The sequence below is a fragment of the Gobius niger genome (genome assembly GCF_951799975.1).
Source record: "Gobius niger genome assembly, chromosome: 9".
NCBI classification, from domain to species: Eukaryota; Metazoa; Chordata; class Actinopteri; order Gobiiformes; family Gobiidae; genus Gobius; species Gobius niger.
This window is the reverse complement of record NC_136860.1, coordinates 17,284,230-17,302,718: the sequence shown is the minus strand read 5'-3', so window position 1 is coordinate 17,302,718 and position 18,489 is coordinate 17,284,230. Positions and strand designations below refer to the sequence as shown.

The 18,489-nt window shown below is 41.9% G+C and overlaps 3 protein-coding genes across 5 annotated transcripts in view; 2 read left to right on the top strand and 1 right to left on the bottom strand.

Annotated features, from left to right (window-relative positions):
- The first annotated feature begins 59 nt into the window (after nt 1–59).
- cirsr (corepressor of RBPJ and splicing regulator) lies at nt 60–4,438 on the top strand. Of its 3 annotated transcripts, XM_079563277.1 has the most exons (10): nt 60–196; nt 784–878; nt 966–1,039; nt 1,125–1,138; nt 1,218–1,270; nt 1,367–1,415; nt 2,073–2,193; nt 2,646–2,752; nt 2,958–3,043; nt 3,398–4,438. In XM_079563277.1, exons 1-10 carry the CDS (start codon nt 125–127, stop codon nt 4,077–4,079), a joined length of 1,353 nt encoding a protein of 450 aa, XP_079419403.1. In that variant the 5' UTR covers nt 60–124; the 3' UTR covers nt 4,080–4,438. The 3 variants fall into 3 exon arrangements, with proteins under 3 accessions (XP_079419403.1, XP_079419404.1, XP_079419402.1); XM_079563278.1 differs by lacking the exon at nt 1,125–1,138 and having other exon boundaries at nt 966–1,056; nt 1,221–1,270; XM_079563276.1 differs by lacking the exon at nt 1,125–1,138 and having other exon boundaries at nt 966–1,056.
- Nucleotides 4,439–4,780: 342 nt separating this feature from the next.
- On the bottom strand, nt 4,781–8,020 carry sp9 (sp9 transcription factor). The gene is made up of 2 exons (XM_079563246.1): nt 7,867–8,020; nt 4,781–7,433 (listed from the first exon to the last, which is right to left on the bottom strand). Exons 1-2 carry the CDS (start codon nt 7,885–7,887, stop codon nt 6,141–6,143), a joined length of 1,314 nt encoding a protein of 437 aa, XP_079419372.1. The 5' UTR covers nt 7,888–8,020; the 3' UTR covers nt 4,781–6,140.
- Nucleotides 8,021–8,144: 124 nt separating this feature from the next.
- The window catches only part of LOC306968009 (obg-like ATPase 1), a 46,999-nt gene continuing 36,654 nt past the window's right edge, over nt 8,145–18,489 (top strand). Inside the window, exons 1-3 of the mRNA XM_079563247.1 lie at nt 8,145–8,304; nt 11,125–11,213; nt 17,242–17,385. Coding sequence (XP_079419373.1) covers nt 17,319–17,385 — 67 coding nt within the window. The 5' untranslated portion in view covers nt 8,145–8,304; nt 11,125–11,213; nt 17,242–17,318. The remainder of the gene's footprint in view (nt 8,305–11,124; nt 11,214–17,241; nt 17,386–18,489) is intronic.

Below are 18,489 nucleotides of genomic sequence, written 5' to 3'. Positions count from 1 at the left end.
TATTATTTTTATTTTATTTTAGCCAGAGAATGACTGTTTCCGGGTCACAGTATTTGTTTACAAGCGATTGCGGATGGGAGCAAGCTACAAACTGTGAAAATCAATCTTAGTTGTCCGTTCAGCCATGGGGAAGTCATTTGCTAATTTTATGTGCAAGAAGGATTTTCATCCTGCTTCGAAATCAAATATTAAAAAGGTAAGTGTTGCTGAGCTGAAATAGGCCCATCTATTTCAGTTTGCGGCGGCACAATGCTACATAGCGAGCTAAAATTAGCATAGCTTAGTTTGCCACACTCTTGTGGGGGAAAGAGTACGAGTGTTGTTGCATCTCTTTCACTGAACTATATTCTGTTTGAAATGTCCACGTGTGAGGAATGGTAGTTTAATGTAAACTCCAATTTAAGGTGTAATTAGCGTAATTTCAGCTTCTTCTTTTTGATTGTTCCTGTACTAACGTTGGTTGGTTGCCACATTACTAGTCTTGCTAACAATCCTAGATGATCGATCTGCAAACAGTTACTCGTGGGTATTAAAACCTCAAAGCAAATAAAACAGAAATATTTCCGTGCTTATTTTTATATATGGCAGTAGCTTATATCATCCACTAGAGGGCGACGCCCTACCTGCGCAGCCGCTAAAAATAATTTTATGTTTGGCACTGGGCAGTGATTTAACTGCTGTATGTGTTATTTATCCATTAATAAAAATACATCTCTGTTTTCAAGCAAATGTGTGGATGTAATCGGCTGCCACATAACATTGTTTTAATCTTGTACTGTGCAGGTATGGATCCAAGAACAGAAACTCACTTTCGAAAAGAAAAAGCAAGAGGATCTCATGCAGGCCTACCTGAAAGAGCAGGATACCTACAACAACAGGTGTGATCTGTTCTGTCATTTGTATGTTTAATCATTGTGTGACCCATAAGTTAAGTAAACTTTATGTTTTTATTTGTGTAATTGTAGAGTCCTGATGGGAGATGATCGTGTTAAAAATGGGCTGAATTTTATGTATGAGGCTCCACCTGGAGCATCCAAAGGTACGAAAGATCCAAATGTTTCAATATTTCTGCTTTGGATATTAAATAAATAATGTTCTTTTCTCATGGGTTGTCGCTCTTGAAGAGGAAAAGAAAGAGGTACCGCCTGCCATGACTTGTGTTTCAATTTATGTTCTCTTTTAATGCAAATTGTAATATGTGTATTTGTGTTCTTCAGGAGGGTGAAGACGATTATAGGTTTGAATGGCAGAAAGGAGCTCCTCGAGAGAAGTAAGCAGTTAATTTCTATAAAGCATTCATAAACATAATACAGTATAATTTTTATTTATTATTATGTACAGACTAACTCTTTTTCTAAACTTCCAGATATGCAAAAGATGACATGAATATTAGGGATCAGCCATTTGGAATTCAGGTGGGTCACAAAATAAATCAATTTAAGCTTATACTATAGTACTGTAAAAACTGAAACCTCTTATATGAAGCAAATTCAATGTTTTGACCACTGGTCTTAATACTTTGAGTGAAACAACGATAATAATGGCACAAGTTTTGAGTCAGATTATTTGCATGCTTAACCTCTTAACTTAAAATGTGCTCATAACCGAGCACATTTTCGGCTTTACCCAAATCTAAAAACTTCTCACCTGTAGCTTACAGCCTATAGGCCAGTGTAACGCCTCGTTTGAAAGCTAAGACCTATAAAACTGATCTAAGATTGTTTCTCGCGTTGTCACTTTTTCGTATTTTTGTCTCTTTTTTGTCACCTGTTTTGCAGCATTTTTGTCACTGTTCTGTTGCTTTTTCATCACTTTTTGCCGCAATTTAATGCCTTTTTCAAGAAGCTGTAAGATTTGGGTAAAGTCAAACTGGAGAAAATGTGCCCGGTTAAGGCAGGGCGTTAAGAGGTTAATGTCTTTGTGTAATGTCCATCATTGTAATTTGACTGTAATATTCAGTTTCTCTTATTTCTTTATTTTAAAATATACAACAATAGAATAGAATCATAATTTTCAATGTTTCGTTTCTCTGTGTAGTGCAGAGAACGCACTCATGACTGTTGTTTCTTTAGGTCCGCAATGTGAGATGCATCAAATGTCACAAGTGGGGTCACGTGAACACAGACAGAGAGTGCCCTCTCTATGGACTGTCAGGGATCAACGCAAGCCATATGACAACGGACGATGAAGCAGGTATCTTTCTTTTATCAAATCTATACAGCAAAACTCCCTCTCTATAGCCAGGCTTTTGAGCTTTTTCCCCGGAGCGTCTACTGTGCCTTTCCTGTCTGCCGGCGCTCCTAGTCTAGCTCTTGATTCTGGGTTGTGCAATCAGCAAGTTGAGGAGTAAAGTAATAATGTTTACCCTGGGAGAGTCCAGTCAGTGCATGGTCTTGATGGTGGAGTGCCGTAATGGTCCCCCTCCTGTGCTGGCAGAAGAAATGTAATTATTGTGTATTCTGCTTGCCCAAACCGCTGCTTTGGCAGAGAATGATATTGTATGATTTGCTCAGCCGGAAGTGGAGTGAGTTGATTTGATGTCCTATTCTGTTAACAAAGCCGCCCCTGAAATTCCCACTGTGGAGATAGTGGCTGGCATGGCTTTGACATGAATGGGACTCTAAGGCTGTGATTTGTGCTAACAGGTCCGTCGATGCACCCCTCCGAGTTAATGGCGGAGATGCGAAACAGTGGGTTTGCCCTGAAAAAATGTGTCCTTGGTAGGGAAGAGACTGTTTGTGATCCGGCGCAGGTAATTGTCCGTCTCCCTCTCCCTGTAACATACACATATACCTTTACCCTTGGTAAAGAGGGGGGAAAAAAACGAAAATGTAAATATATTGTATGTGATAAAAGAGTAGCGCTTGAATTAGAAATAAAAATGATTGTTGTTTTTGTTATTTTATTCCAAATGCATTCATTTTGTCCTGGATAATAGTGTTATGCTTTGCGTTCAGGCATTTGTTGCAAGTGAAGAAGAGGAGGATCCAGAAATAGAATTTTTAAAGTCATTATCAACAAAGCAAAAGCAGAAGCTACTCAGGTAAATGCATTTCTTTAAATAATTATTGCAGCATCTTTCTGTTTGAATGATCCTTTTTTTTCTGGCTGCTTTTGCATCAATGGGCAGTTTTGTAGAGTGAAATATGTCACTTTTTTGGGTAGTTTTATATCGTAACAATATTTATATGTTAAATTTTTTTTTTTTAAAAGCACATTCATTTCAAAAACTAAAACTTAATATTGTAAAAACTAAAAAGAACACTCCGATTTATGCCTTTGACACAACATTCAACATTTTACCAACATTTTTAATCATATTTTGTCGTTAATAAAACTGTACATTTTTTTTTACATTGTGACAGGGCAGGTATTCATTATGTCTTTGCGTTTACAGAAAACTGGATCGCCTTGAGAAGCAGAAGTCCAAGAAGAAAAAGAGCAAGAAGCAAAAGAAGAAGAACAAAAAGAAACATAAGAAGAAGCAGGACAGCGACAGTTCGAGCGACTCTTCGGACGCCGCCAGTGGCAGCGACAGTGACACCGACAGCGGCTCCGACTCCAGCCCGAAGAAGAAGAAGAACAAAAAGAAAACTTCCCGTCGAGACAGCAGCGCGGACAGACACGCCAAGTGCCACAAAAAGTCCTCTTCTCACAGGAGCAGGTCACCGAGCCCGCAAACCGCTCAGGACACGGCCCATTACCGCCAAACAAGGACAGAGAGGGGAGGCAGTCGAGAGCGTAGTCCAGTGAACAAGCAGCAGGGAGGTCAGGACAAGCAGAGAGGTAAGAGCAGTGGAAGTAAAGATGACTACAGGCATTACAGAGGCGCAGACGGAAGGAGGGACAGGCCGACAGAGGAGACGAGAAAGGACAGGGGAAGGAGCCGGAGTCGGGATAGGCAGAGTTACAGAGGGGACAGAAGTAGGAGTAGAGAAAAACGCAGGGATAAGGAGGACAGAGGGAGAGGTAGGAGTAGGAGTCAGGAGAGAAGGAGGGAGAAGGGCCGGAGCAGGAGCAGGAGCCCACGGAGAAGAGAACGAAGCCCAGACAAAAGAAAATACTCAGAGCTGAAGTGATGAGAAATGTATGTCTCACATGGGCCGTTAAATCCTCCTGCAGCTTGTAAATAGAGCGTTGTTCCTCTTTTCTCCAATAGAGGGAACCAGTCCACAAAGAATATACTGTATAGTAGACCGTGGCGGCTGCTGGCAGTGCTTTCTCCTGCCGTGTGAATTCATTTACTTGCGTCGGAAGCGAGGCGATTCGCAGCTATAATGCGCAAGTGAGATATTTTTTTTGTTGTTGTTATTTTTCTGTGCACGATTGAAATTTTGGAAATTTTATGTTGAAGCAGCGTTTCCTTTGTCTTTGACTGTCTTGTTGTATTTTAGGCAAAAGCTTTCATTTTAAACGACTGTAATTCTTTGCTGTCTGAATAAATATTTAGACGCTTAAATTGTGTGACATGTCTCCTAATTAGGAAACTGAATAATAAATCAAAGGGAGGAAATGCTAGAAGCAATGAGCAGATTTGCGCAGACATTTCATTTATACAGCATTAAATCCGGAGTGCAGGGAAATGACCCACAAAACATTTCCGTTCTTTTTTATCTGTATTAATTTAGATTTTGCTTAATTGGCAATGGCCACATAAACATACACATTATATGTTTAATGCACGGTTGAAATATGCAGGTTATGTATGTGCTATTTCATTAGTTTTATTTATATTTTAGGTGAATTAAAACTAATATTTTCAGTTTTAAAACCACCCAAATATACGTAATTTTAGGCCAAAAATGTATAAATTTTCTATCAATGGAAATTATAATTACATTCCAAATATAAATAAATACAAATGCGTCCAAGACATGGCATTTTATCATTTTCCTAAATGGGATTCTGTCTGGTCGCTCGTTTAAAAGCCTTGTTGCGCCAAAGGAAATGAAAATAATTTGCCTGTATTGCCTTCTGCTCAATTTAACAGGCGCCTGAAAGAGGCTGCGTGCAGGATGCCTCTCCCTGACGTAGGCTATTCCCATCGTGCACCGAGCTGTAATTATTATTCCTTGGCTTTTTCCTTGAGTCGGACGCTGCACTGGCTGCGCACAAAGAAGTCAGAGAGCATCCTTGAACCCTTTCAGCGCGGGGCCACTGATATTCAAATAACACAGGCCATTTGACTGCACCGCGCGCACTGCATTTCAAATTCAACATTAGCATCTGACTCTTGGCCCCGGCGTTTTCTGAAGTTTAAAAACTGTTCCCATAACATCATTGTGGTTTGTGGTAAAGAGAGAAAACCCGCCATACAGCGCCATTTTCGCCCCATGGATATGCAAATTCAAGCAGTTAATTTGGACAATTAGAATAAATATTCAGGGACCTTTGTCATCAAACCCCCTTGGACGGCCCCCGATAAAGTGACAGTGAACAAAAGACGCGCGCAGATTAATTAGATATTTGATAAGACACGAATCCCTAATCGCACCGACAAGACACATGGGGCTGCGATGTGCTCCAAGTCATAATTAATAGCATTTAACAAGGTTTTCATTTGGCCATGAAATGTCTTTTCCGGGGCATTAAACATTGATCTATTCCGTAGGGGAAGCGTCACAGGCGGCTTACCAGACCTAGTTTTAGGCAAATAACCTTAACACCAGGCCTGCCCCTCTTGAATCCCCAAATATTCAACCTGTTCATTTGTTTAAGCCTTACAAATAATTCAATAAGATACAATTAAAGCCTTTTAACACGTTTTAATTAATGACGATAAAATGAAAGTCTTATACGTGTGACTTTATACAGGTAAACATTTATATATAGATATTTGAGCAAAGAAATAAACTGGTTAACCGAGGTTTGAAAAAGCTGTGTACATACATATCCACAAAGTGCGTCCAAAGTAAACTCCCTGATGTCCAGGTTACCAACACGATAAAACAATAGAGCCGAACATTTACAGAAAACACACAGTTGAGGCGTCATTTACAATGCAGCTCACATTGTCCCGAGTTCAACAGGTTCGGCACTATGCAACATCCGTGTACCCGGCCTGAGGTGAGCCGTACCGCTGTGAGACAGTCCGTCTGTCAAAGACCCGTGTAACAGTGCAGTCTATGGCTGTGTCAGGCCTACGGCTCATCGTGAGGAGACGGCTCCTTCACAGTGATCCGGGGATTGACCCCCTCTAAAATCAGTTCTGGGGACTCGGACCTTGGCGTCTCGAGGTTACTGGTGTCGGTGTCACTGTCGCTGCCCTTTTTGCTGCCTCCCCCGGCCGTGTGCGTTTTGATGTGCTTGCTCAAATGGTCACTGCGCATGAAGCGCTTATTGCACACCGGACACGCGAACCGTTTTTCACCGGTGTGCGTGCGCAAATGTCTCTGCAGCTCGTCAGAGCGCGTGAACCTCTTCCCACAGAAAAGCCAGTTGCACACGAATGGTCTCTCGCCGGTGTGCCAGCGCAAGTGCGCTTTGAGGTGCGATGTTTTTCCATACACCTTCCCGCATCCCGGGATGTGGCAGCTGTGGAGTCCCTTTCTCCTGAGGCTGGCCCCCGCGGGCCCCAGTCGCTCGGCCTCTTGGCAGTTGGGACAGTCGCACGTGGCTCTACCAGAGTAGCGCCTGGATGACCGGGATGAGCTGCTAATTCCTGAACTGCCTCCTGAAATCATGGCGTTGGCTGAAGCGTCTGTGTACGTGGGGATAACGGTCTTGAAGCCGTCCTGTGTCAACAGGTGCTGGCCTGTGGACAGGAGGTGTGAGGCGGTCGGACTGATGCCGGTGGAGCTGAAGGCGGAGTGTGTGAGAGAGGAGAAGTCCGGGTTATAACCGCTGAGCTGGGGAATGGCCTGGGGAGCTCCAGAGTGCAGGGAGCTCTGCAGGGAGCTCGCGGGGTTCTGCACATCTAGCCACGAGCCGGGGTTCGTGTGGACATCCCACCACGAAGACGCGCCGTTGGCCACTTCCCCAGAGATGGTGGAGTGGAAGCCGGACTTGTACCAAGATTCATACGGGTGCGCCATGCCCACGCGTGGGTACAGGCTCTCGGCTGACGTGTGCACTTTGGAGATGAACGCGGACTGACCGGACTCCTGAGACGTGACGCTGGCGGAGTTGGAGAACAGACCGCTGTACTCACTGGAGAATGCCGAAGATGTGGGGGATGTGGAGGCCAAACAGAACGCGCTGTTCCCCGCTCCACTGGTTGGGGTTAGTCCTGTGGGTGCGCGGCTCGTTGCCACTGCGAACCCGGGCAGACTGGAGCCGAGGTTACAACTGGACGACGACCTTTTCCAGGGGTGAAATCCACCTTTGGAGAAAGCGCTGGAGTCTGGTAAAGTGGTGAGGGGACTGGTATTGCCAATTTTGTTGCAGGTTGCTGCCAGCATTGCTAAAGGTGTAGTTCCAAACCGTGGTTCTTCCTGGACACAAAGGACATAAATTAATAAAAATTAAAAAAATGAATAAATATTGAAACAAGCAAGAGTCAAACAGCATTAAGCCACAGCATATCGATGTCTGAAACAATGCACAAACACACATTTAATAAAATGGGAAAGAAAACAAGAAAAAACCCATTTGATAAATGCCTATAACACAATTATACCTGACTATTGGCAACAAAGGGCCCTTTACGCACTAAAAGTTTGAAATGCAAAGCTGCTCAATTGGTCTATAAACTTGTTAAGACAGATTGTTTGCAACTCACATCCGCAAAACAACAAAAATGCAACAACGCACAACATGAAATGAAAACGCATGACGACAGAGGCTACCACATAACAAGTGAAAAATAAAAAGATGTTTCCAACTTTAGTCCGAACTTTTTATGCACAAAAGAAGCAACAAACTTACCCCAAGTATAGACGTAGCCATATCCAGGGTCTGCGCTGCAAGGAGAGAGTTCGCCAGTTCGGTGCCGTACAACTCCAACGTGATCCGGACGCACCGTGTTGGACTTGGGTCACACGGTTTCTCTCTCTTGGCTCACAGCTCGAGTCTCTACCTAGTTGTACTGAGCGTGTGCTTTGAAGTACAGCTGGCGAGGACGCGCAGCCAATCTAATTGCCGCGTTCGTGGTCTGGGATGAAGTCAGCCAATGAGAGACGTAACCGCAGACAGAAACACCAAAACCCTGCCGTCAATCATGTGCCGTGCAGCCTGTGCTCGGACTGTCATACAAGACACGATTTGGTATTTTTAATGCATACAGTTATTTTATGTATCCTCTGACGAAGTCTCAATGTCTCATTTCTGGGCTGAATTGAGTGCACACGTGGTTTCGACAGAGAGGTAAGCGTTTCACTCTTTCTACGCGTTTGTGGATGCGACAGCAGCTCTTCGCATTTTCCAACATTCAGATCATGCGTTGCACGTCAGTGTTGAATTGTGTTGATCTCATGTGAATTGTGGACGGCAACGCTCAGGAGATCTTAAACTTGGTGAGGCATTTTACCCTTGATTAGTGTGTGCGTCTTATTTCAACGAAATAATTTGATTTTACACAGCGGGAGGATGTGCCGCTCAGAGGACCTGTACGTCACTCCCGAGACACGACTTGCATAAACTAGTCATGTCAAATTTCTTCTGAAACATCTCAAACTTAACCGCCAAATCAACCTGTGAGCGCGCTTCAGCTAATGCGCGTGGCCGCGTTTACGCGCAGACGTGTCTTCGCGCCGCTCAAGAGTTGGGGCAGTGCAGGTGAGGGGTTAATTAAAAATGACAGCTTGCTTTTACAGCACGTGGATTTTATAGGCGGAAAGTTTTCGAGTCCAGAGGATTGAAGGCCTCGGCTCGTGTCTATTAAACGCAACAAGCCGTCCTGAATATCAAACATTAATACAATACATTTACGGACCATTTCGATGATACAATGTTTCCCCACTTTCACACAAACTCCAGCTTTTTATTTTTAATAGGCTTCCGCTATCCAATAAACCATACATCCCATAACGTGTTAAACTAAAAACGCGGAGGGATAATTACACACAGTAAAATTGACCTGTAATGTGAATCATCATCATCACTTAAAAAGGTAAAGCAATTTTCCACAGAAAGGCTTGACCGAAAGATGCGCATTACAGGAGCCTATTCAAAACGGACAGATAATGCTCCATTACTGAGTCGGAACGCTGCCTGTCGACACAGGCGCAATTTGTTCAAATACTCCCTTTGCTTTAAAACCCGCCTTTTGAAGGCGGCAATAAAACCAACCCCATCAAATACCACGAGCCCAGAAAATGGAATAATTCTGGCAATCATGACAATTTGTCAGAGTGTTGCTAATATTAGTAAATGTCTATTCTACATAAACAAAGTTGAAGGCGCCCAATTAACGCGTGCGTAAAATGGAAACACAAACAGAAATGTAAAGGCATGTCTTATTCTTGAACTAAATTTATTTAATTTTTACACATTATTATTTTCATGTATCGAGATAACGCAGATAAAATTAAAATGTCTTGCTTATACATCTTTATTATATTTGACTGGTCATTTTGTTTATCAAACGGCAACTCTCTTTGACATCACAACAAATATTGTACATTTTTCTTGGACGATTGTTTATTTTTATTCTTGCTTTAAAAAGTGATAAAACCACGTTCTTAAATTGTGGTCTTTTTAGTGTGGACAAAGGCAGGAGACTTGCTCTCGCCTTGTTACTGCATTGCATTTCTGAGTTGAATCTGTAATTCCGGACTCCATTTGTGAGCACTTCTCTGTGGCAATTAGGAGCCTATTACAAACCATTAGATTGATCAATGTACCTTAAACAATAGGAATGATTTATTTGGTCGAACAAAACGCTCTGCATCTATTGTGATGAGTCTAAGTGGGGGAGCATCCATCAACAAAAGATAAATGATTAATCCAGACCTATTCATTTCAATTCTCTCGACAAAAGGCTGCCACCCTTCGCCTCAGATCCAGATTATTAGGGGCTCGTTTTGTGCATGTTAAACCAGACAGGCTGCGGGTTTTCGGTTGTGCCCCCGCGCGCTTTAATTTGTACTTCTGCCTAGCGAAGTTTATTTGAGGACATTTAACTAATTGTGGTAATTTGGCGTGCTCATGTGGCTACACCTGTTTCACTCCGAGTGGGATGCAAGAAATCACGAGAGCAAGGGTGGCACACTTTATTAGCGCGCTGCATTGTTGTCTTAACTGGCACTCTTCCTCTGGTTTATCACAGCAGAGCATCCGGACGTGAAAAAAAACAATGATAACAATGGAATATATATATATATTAATGATTAGGCTATTATAACATGCACAAAAAACTGAATATATATACACCTTTGCTTTTGAGTGTCATGTGAGCCCATGTAGGGCCTTTTCTATAGCCTAGTCCAGGCCCTGTGTCCTGGGGCGCCTGTTTGCTTAAGGTAGGGTGTTATAGAAGCAAGAAGTCTTAATGTACAGTTACATTTTAAATAAATAACAACATGATTGCATGCTTTAAACTCATAACACGCAGATGCCAATTATCTATAAAAGAAATCAGCAAAATAACAACAGTCCTGAGTTCAGTTCTCAAAAGGATTGTACCAGTCCCAAGTCTGGATAAATGTGTCAGATTTTACATTAGCCTCATATGTCATTATATATGGCACCTTGGTACAGAAACACTTATAAACAATGAGATTTCTTCACTTGTTATTGGCTACACTTTGATTATTGTGACGTAAAATGACAACGAAAATATTGGTCTCTATAGTTTCAGAACAAATACAAAACGAGCAATTGACCAATGAACTCTCCCCACTCAGCACAGTGTTGAACAGATTACAAACTTGCATCGTAGTATTGGCAGCTAAAATAGCACTAAGGGTCGACCCAGCAGCTCACAGTGTCAACTTTCATTTCTGGGCTGCAGCTTCTATTTTTGGGTCCAGCGAGTGAGCCCTGTGAAAGTGCAGTCGGCTCGTTCCATGTGGACACTTGTACAGTACCACTTTCTATGAATGAATCTGTATTTCTTTGGAGTTGCTAAGTTTGTGTTGTGAAATCCGAAGTGTCAAACATGGCTCCGAAGAAGGTTAGTCAGCTCTGCAGTCGGTCGTGTAACAGCATGTGCTCATTCTGACTACAGATATCTCTACATTTTAGGGAAAAGGGGATATACCCAAACCACCACCCATCATCGGAAGATTCGGGACCTCTCTGAAGATTGGGGTGGTCGGCTTGCCTAATGTTGGGTGAGTAAAAATGGAGTGTGAATGACTCCTATGGTATGCGCTAGTTCATGGTGTATTTGCCACAATACCTGGAAAGTACCTTTTGAAATCTGCTGGAATTAAAAACAATGGCAGAGCAGAATTTGTAAGATCATTGCAATCTTAAAGGAACAGGCCACCGTTTTTCCATACTGAGATATGTTCTTACCTGAGCTTGGACAAGTTGATGTGCACCTGTCTGGCCTTTGTGCATGTGCTCAGTCACGCACAACGACCAAAGATGTTGTTAGCATTTGGCCTCTCCCAGCATATTCCTATAGCTCCAAACGGGGGTTAAGGTGGAAGCTACCACGCTCTTCCACGGGCACGCACAAAGACCAGACAGGTACGTATCAACTCCTCTAACCTCAGGTAAGAACATATCATAGTATGGAAGAACTGTATGCCCTCAGTCACGCAAAAAGACCAATGATGTTGTTAGCATTTGGCCTCTCCCAGTATCATCCTATAGCTCCAAACGGGGTGAAGTTAGAAGCGACCAAGCTCTTCCACGGGTACGCACTCTGCCATCTCAGTATGGAAAAACGGTGACCTGTTCCTTTAATATCCAGGTTCCAGGCCAGGGGACTCCAACCTATTGTCCCCCATGAGCTGCTACTCAAGAGTTCTTTGACAATACTTGAGTAACTATGGAACTTACTGGCAGGGTACTTCATGGACAGTCAATAACAAGATGATATTACAAACCCCCCTAAAGAAAAAACAGTTCAAAGTTTTCCAGCCTCAATCATCTATGACACAACCATTTGTATTGTTGTTTCACGAAGACAGTGAAATTGACTCATTCAGTTTTTGGAGAATTGTCGAAAGGAGCTACTCAGGGAAAGGGCTGGAGATTAAAGGGATATTTCAGGATTTTTGACATAGGGCCTCATTTCCTAGTTATCCAGAGTGTTGCTGATTTCTGGAGATATTTTTTTTGTAATTCAAGAAGTTCTTAAATTTGAAGAGTTGCGTGGCGCTAGGCTAGTGCAAGGCTAGCGCATTTCTACGATATCAGCTAGCCTGCATTAAAAACAGTCTGACCCACTCCACAGTGCACCAGAGGCAAATCACTTATAACGCCAGACTAATCACATAAATGTCTGTGTTGATAGAATAATTTTAACCATTTTACATTTAAAATAACTTATATTTGAGCAGCATCAGCTTCGTGGTTGTATAAGCTACGCGGCGGCGGAGTGATCTGCTAGAAAATAGTCCCTCAAGATGCATCATTTTTTTAAATTTTTTTTAATGCAGGCTAGCTGATACCTAGAAATGCGCTAGCCTTGCACTAGCCTAACACCACTAAACTTTTCAAATATAAGAACTGCATGACTTACAAAAAAAATATCTCCATAAATCAGCAACACTCTGGATAACTAGGAAATGAGGCCCTATGTCAAAAATCCTGAAATATCCCTTTAAGCTCTCGGCAAGGCTGATAAATCGTTCTAGCATTCTGTTTAATTGCAACTAAATATCATCAGTCATGTAATAGACCTGTTTTATGCAGTTGAATAAAAGAAAATACTCACAACTTCATATGCACAAATGAACTGTTAACAAACTCAATATCTTGTGTACATTGCGCTACGATGGATGCTAAAATACACTCAATCATGGCAGCCCATTTGTTTGATCATCTTCAAGAAATAACGCTGGTTGGGCTGTGGTGGTTGAAGATTGCCAGCCCCGTTTATGTCATGGGAAAAGTGACCCGTCCTTCTGCTTTCGGTGTATTGTGATATTACTCCAGCCTGTCATGACCTACCCTTCCTTGCGTGTGGATTCCATGTCTGTCTGGCTGTCTGTCTGCCGTATAGACTGGTCCATACCTGCTTCACTATTGTTGCCACTGTTTTATGAGACTGTTCCACTCCTCAGTCATCCAGAGCTATTGTCTCCACTTAGAATAAATATTATGTCACACAGGGGCTTATTACGCACTGAACAACTCAATTATACCTTATTGCGACTGGTGACGGAATCAGTCACAGATGATTCATACAATTTTTTAAGAGCAATTTCTTATTTATAAACAATAGATTACAGTTGCCAATAATTAATATCCAAATGTTGTGTTACTCAATGTTTCCAGATCCAAAGTAAAGCAGTGGCACCATAGTTTTTTTTAAAATCTGGGCTGGTCAGAGACTTTGGCTTTGTCCGAAGCTGAAAAGGACAGGGTGTGTTTCTATGAGACATTTTACGAGTTAACGCCTCTACAAAAGGACAATTACAATTATAGGCTATACATGTTGCAAGTCACCCAGAACTCTATTCATCCAATTATTTTCAATGATATTTGGCCCGTCGGCTTAATTAGATAGAACAACACAGGATGAGGGGAGAGACATTCAGCAAATGTTTCTCTGTACACGGCAACAACCTTAATCTCTAGACTGCCAGCCGCGCCTACTCATCCATTTTTCTACGCAAAGCCTCATTCTGTTTACGCTTTGAGTCTGCTTCACTTGGACCAATCCCATTAGTTATAATCAGTTCAAATATCCAAAGTGTATGATGTGTCCCTTGGCTGCATGACATTACAAACTGTGATAGCGCTTTATTAACAGGCCTATGAGGGAGCCCAGCAAACACAGATCCTTTATATTTGATCCTATTATATTTGAATGATAAATTATTGTACCGTACACCAACCAGCCAAGACCTTTTCTACAGTTTTCCATTGTAGCAAAGGTCTACTGTGACAGTGGTCAACAGGATTGGGTTGTTAACAGTCAAGGGGTGAAGTCGGTGAACTCTACCCGAGCCACTGTTTTCCCATAGCCATTAGCGTATTGATTTAGCAGCAATTACAGCGACATGCTAAATGACATACAGCCACTTACGTAGCATTTTCTTACACCTGTTTTGTTTATTTTACTTAGTTTGATAGGGAGCATTTATCAAACGTAAACTGAAAGCAAATATATACTGCATGTTTTTTAAGACATTAGGTTGCTTTCACACATTTGATCATCTCATTTTCAAAGCATATAGAAATGGAGGAATCGGGAAAACTGTAGCACCATCGAAGGGAATCAGGAGCGAAGAGGAGAACAGAGATGATGAGGATTAACAAGGCTTTCAGCGCAATAACACACAATCACACAATCAGATTATTCAAGATGGACTCATTATCTGTCATATGAGCCGTTCCATAAACCGTCTATATAACACGACTTAGTCACCACATTTTACCATATAATACTGACATGTAAAACAGCACTCAGTCTAAAGTTCTGGCTAAAGTGTATAATAACTTTAGAGTCCGAATCATTTCCTTTTTTTGATTACTAATTATATTCTATAACTGATTAGACCTCGTGAATTGTTTTGCATCAAAAAATCATAGTTAATCAAAATGAAATGCCTCGCATTCAATACATGTTTCATACGGAGGAGTGTCATCGAGTCCGGGTCACGCAGCCAATTAGTGTTTGATTATCTAATCAAGGTAAAAAGTGGGGAGGAAAACTGCTAATCCGTGTGATTAGCAACAGACACATATTACAACTATGTTTAAGCCATATGCAGAGGTGGACTTGGACCAGCTTGTTTATTTTATTTAGTTTACATTGGCCTCTTTACTTTAGCCATTGAAAATCCATCGACCTCTCAATCATACGACCTAGAGTTTTATTTCAGATTTGAGTTTTTTTTTCAGTATTGGTGTTTGATGTAGTAACTACAGAGGTAGTTGTTGCATTGACAGTACTACTGTATTAGTATGAAATGCCAAATAAGTGAAATTGATCTACTATAGTTTTAAGTATATTTGAAATAGAGTATGTTTTTCCTCAGCGTCATGGGTTTGGGCTCTGGCTGCAACAATTCTTTGTATGTTTCTCCCTGTTCTTCCCCCACTTTCACCCTGACCATTTCCAAAAAAGCCCACGGGGCAAAAAAAATCCTTCAAGATAAAACAGAAAAAAGGTATGTGTTTTTTTGTAAATATTTCAGAAACAAGACCAATCTGTACCCCCAGAAATGAGGTAGGCATCTATCCATCCACCTTTTTCTGCTTTTCCCGGAACGCGTCTCTTCCTCCAGCTCTTTCACGGGGATCTTGGGGAGTTCTCAAACCTGAGAGACAAATTTCTGCCAGCGTTTTCTATGTGTTCCCGGGGCCTCCTCACGATGGGACATGCCTCCAGGAAGCATCTGAAACAGATTCCTGAGCCACCTCAGTTGGCTTCTGTCAACGTGGAGGAGCAGCGGCTCTACTCCAAGCTCCTTCTGCGTGGCTGTAGTCCCCATGTTATCTCCAAGGATGTGCCCAGCCACCCTGTGGACTCATTTTGACCCTTGGTATCTTGTCTTTTCGGTCATGACCCAAATATCATAATCATAAGTGAGAGTATGAACATAGATGGACTGGTAAATTGCAAGCTTTGCTTTTTGACTCAAATCCGTCTTCACCACGACAGTGTAAAACAGCGATTACATCACAGCAGACGCTGCACTGATCCATCTCCATCTCCATCAGTCTTTCGCTCATGAACAAGACCCTGAGATACTTGAACACCTCCATTTGAAGCAGGGACTAAAATAATGTCATGATGTAAAAGATGTTATACTATATTTACATTTTTGCTTTGGTTCTTGAGGTGATTATCCAATCAGAAAAGAGAATAAGCATATGGGTCTTACTCACTATGAAAATCGCAGCTTTCCAGAAGTTACAGCTCAGTGACTGAATTTTGGAATTTCTGAACTTGAGATCTGGCATTTTCACAAATTCAGCCCTGGTTGAGTGGTGATTGCATAAACCACTAACCATGCACATAACCTATATAAAGCAACAGTTGCAGCATGAGTAAACAAACATGCTAAAACATTTCACTTTACATTAATTATAAAGGCAGGAAAAGCGATTTATGATGATGTGACAAGTCTGATAGAGCCATGGCCCCTCCAACCACTACCAGTTATACCTGCACTTGCAGCTTTGCACATCTCAACAGTAAGTCTTAAGGTCAGGTCCAGTTGAGTGAATTTCTACGGTCCACTCTTCATGAAGAACTCCAGAAGAGTGCAAAAAGCGGGCACTGTAATATTCAACTTTGTGCACCCCATTGAGCGTTTCACCTTATTCGGATTCAGAGAACAATATACTTTTCCTTCCTACTGTGTCAAGGTGGTCTGTGCAGCCTTCAAGTATGTTTGAGGTAACAGGGTCCTTATATATGGGGTTTAATGTATGCACTTAAGCAATCTCAAGTAATTTCATCCCTGTAAGACAGAGCAAGCTGTGGAGCACTGAGGAGCAGGATAAAAAGTACGGGATTATACTTAAGACTGTGCTGTCATTACGCTCAGACACTCACCATTGTCTGTAGATTGTGAAGTATTCTTGAGATGTTTTACAAAAAAAACTCCTTTCGTAACACAAGGCCGTATTTGGCACAGATCTATAAGCAATGGTAATTTGCCTCTTGAGTCCACCTACAATTGATCTATTAAAGGATTAACTGACCTTGCAATTAGGCGCAGTATTTTTGTCATGTACGTGAGGTAACACAATGGGGAAATTTGCTGAAATTGGGATGACATGAGAGTTTTTATGCTAGATGTCATAGTTGAATTTGGGTAAAGTATATCGCCCAATGACACAATGATAGAAGCATCATTTAGCTCAATTTCTCCTGGATATCAAGCTAGCTAGCTATTTACTGACAATGTTGCTAATGTTCTCTACCCTAGCACTGATAACGTGCTAACGTGTTTAGCATGTGCCTAAATTGTGTATCCATTAGCCAAGTTAGCATCCTTAGTGGCTAATGCTAAATTGCCATTTACTCTTGACAGATAAAATTATTCATATATCTTTTACATAAAACAATCTTATAGATAAAAAAGAAAAAAAATATTATAATTCCTGTGTGTTTTGAAATGATACCTGTGGCATTTTAAGATCGCATCTCAAGCCTATAGCCTCAGGTTCTGGACCAAAGCTAACTGTTCTGTAGACTGACCTTACTGCTGTTTTGATTTTCAGGAAGTCAACCTTTTTCAACGTGCTGACAAAGAGCCAGGCTGCGGCAGAAAATTTCCCCTTCTGCACCATTGACCCAAATGAAAGCAGAGTGCCCATTCCAGATGAACGCTATGATTTCCTCTGCCAATTCCACAAACCTGCCAGGTATGGGGTCTCATCGCGCACGCATTATTCACACTTCAGATCTGCGCTCGCTCCGTCAACTGCCAGCTATAGGTCTGAAAACATATAAGCGTGTTGTTGACACGGCCTGCCAATACCACCACGTGTGATTGCTCTGGTCTGTGGTCTCCGTTAAAGAGGCAGCATCAGGACCACACCTGGTTATCATACATGTTTACAGCGGCTGTTAAAGCTGGGCCCATTCACATTTGCTTTGCTCCAGTTGACGCTGATCTTTCTCTGGCTTAGAAATCGTTTTTTATCACTTTCCTTCGACCACTGCAGATGTGATAAGAAACTACGTTATCCTGTTTGAGTAAATATGATTAACTAACAATAACCTTTCTTCCCAGTAGATTATAATGCAATTCAAGCATTAACTTCAGTATTTTGTTGGTGTAAAGTCTTAAGTGTGAGTGGGCACGCCTCTCCCCAAAACCTGACTCATAACTTTAATGGGAGCAGGACATCACCTGCTCATCTCTACGGCAATGTTGCATTGGTCCATTTTGCAAAGGTTTATTAATCAATTGAAACATGTTTGGTGCATGGATGTGTTATATTAAATGGATAGGGTACCGCCCCCTGAGACCCCGTTCTTGTACGCCCCAGAGACTGCAGCAGAACATACCCTTGGGCCCGGAAAGGATTTTTCTTATAAAGCGTCCGTGTAAAAACAAGCTCGTATACGGCTCACAAGGCACCTCCTTTCACAAAGGCCCGATTTTGTGACGATTTTTTTGTATTTTTTCCCTTTGAAATTTCCTTTCGTTCAAAACATAACTTAGGATCTTGCCTAGCTCCGTTCTACCCGTGTTCTCATGCTGGTTGGTCAGATGGCATGGTGGTGCAGCGGTTAGCACTCATGCTTCACAGGAAACATGAATAATAGGCCAGGATGAGTGAGCGTGTGTTTGTGAGTGAAAGTGTTTATATGCATGAGTCCCATGTGTGTTTATTAATATGCACTATCCCGATCAAATAAACGAACATGCGGTGTGGGTGGAGGCGCGCATCCCTCAGCTCTCACAGAGACAGTTAAATAAACGTGGAAGTAATGCAGAAGTGAAGAATTTTTAATAAAAA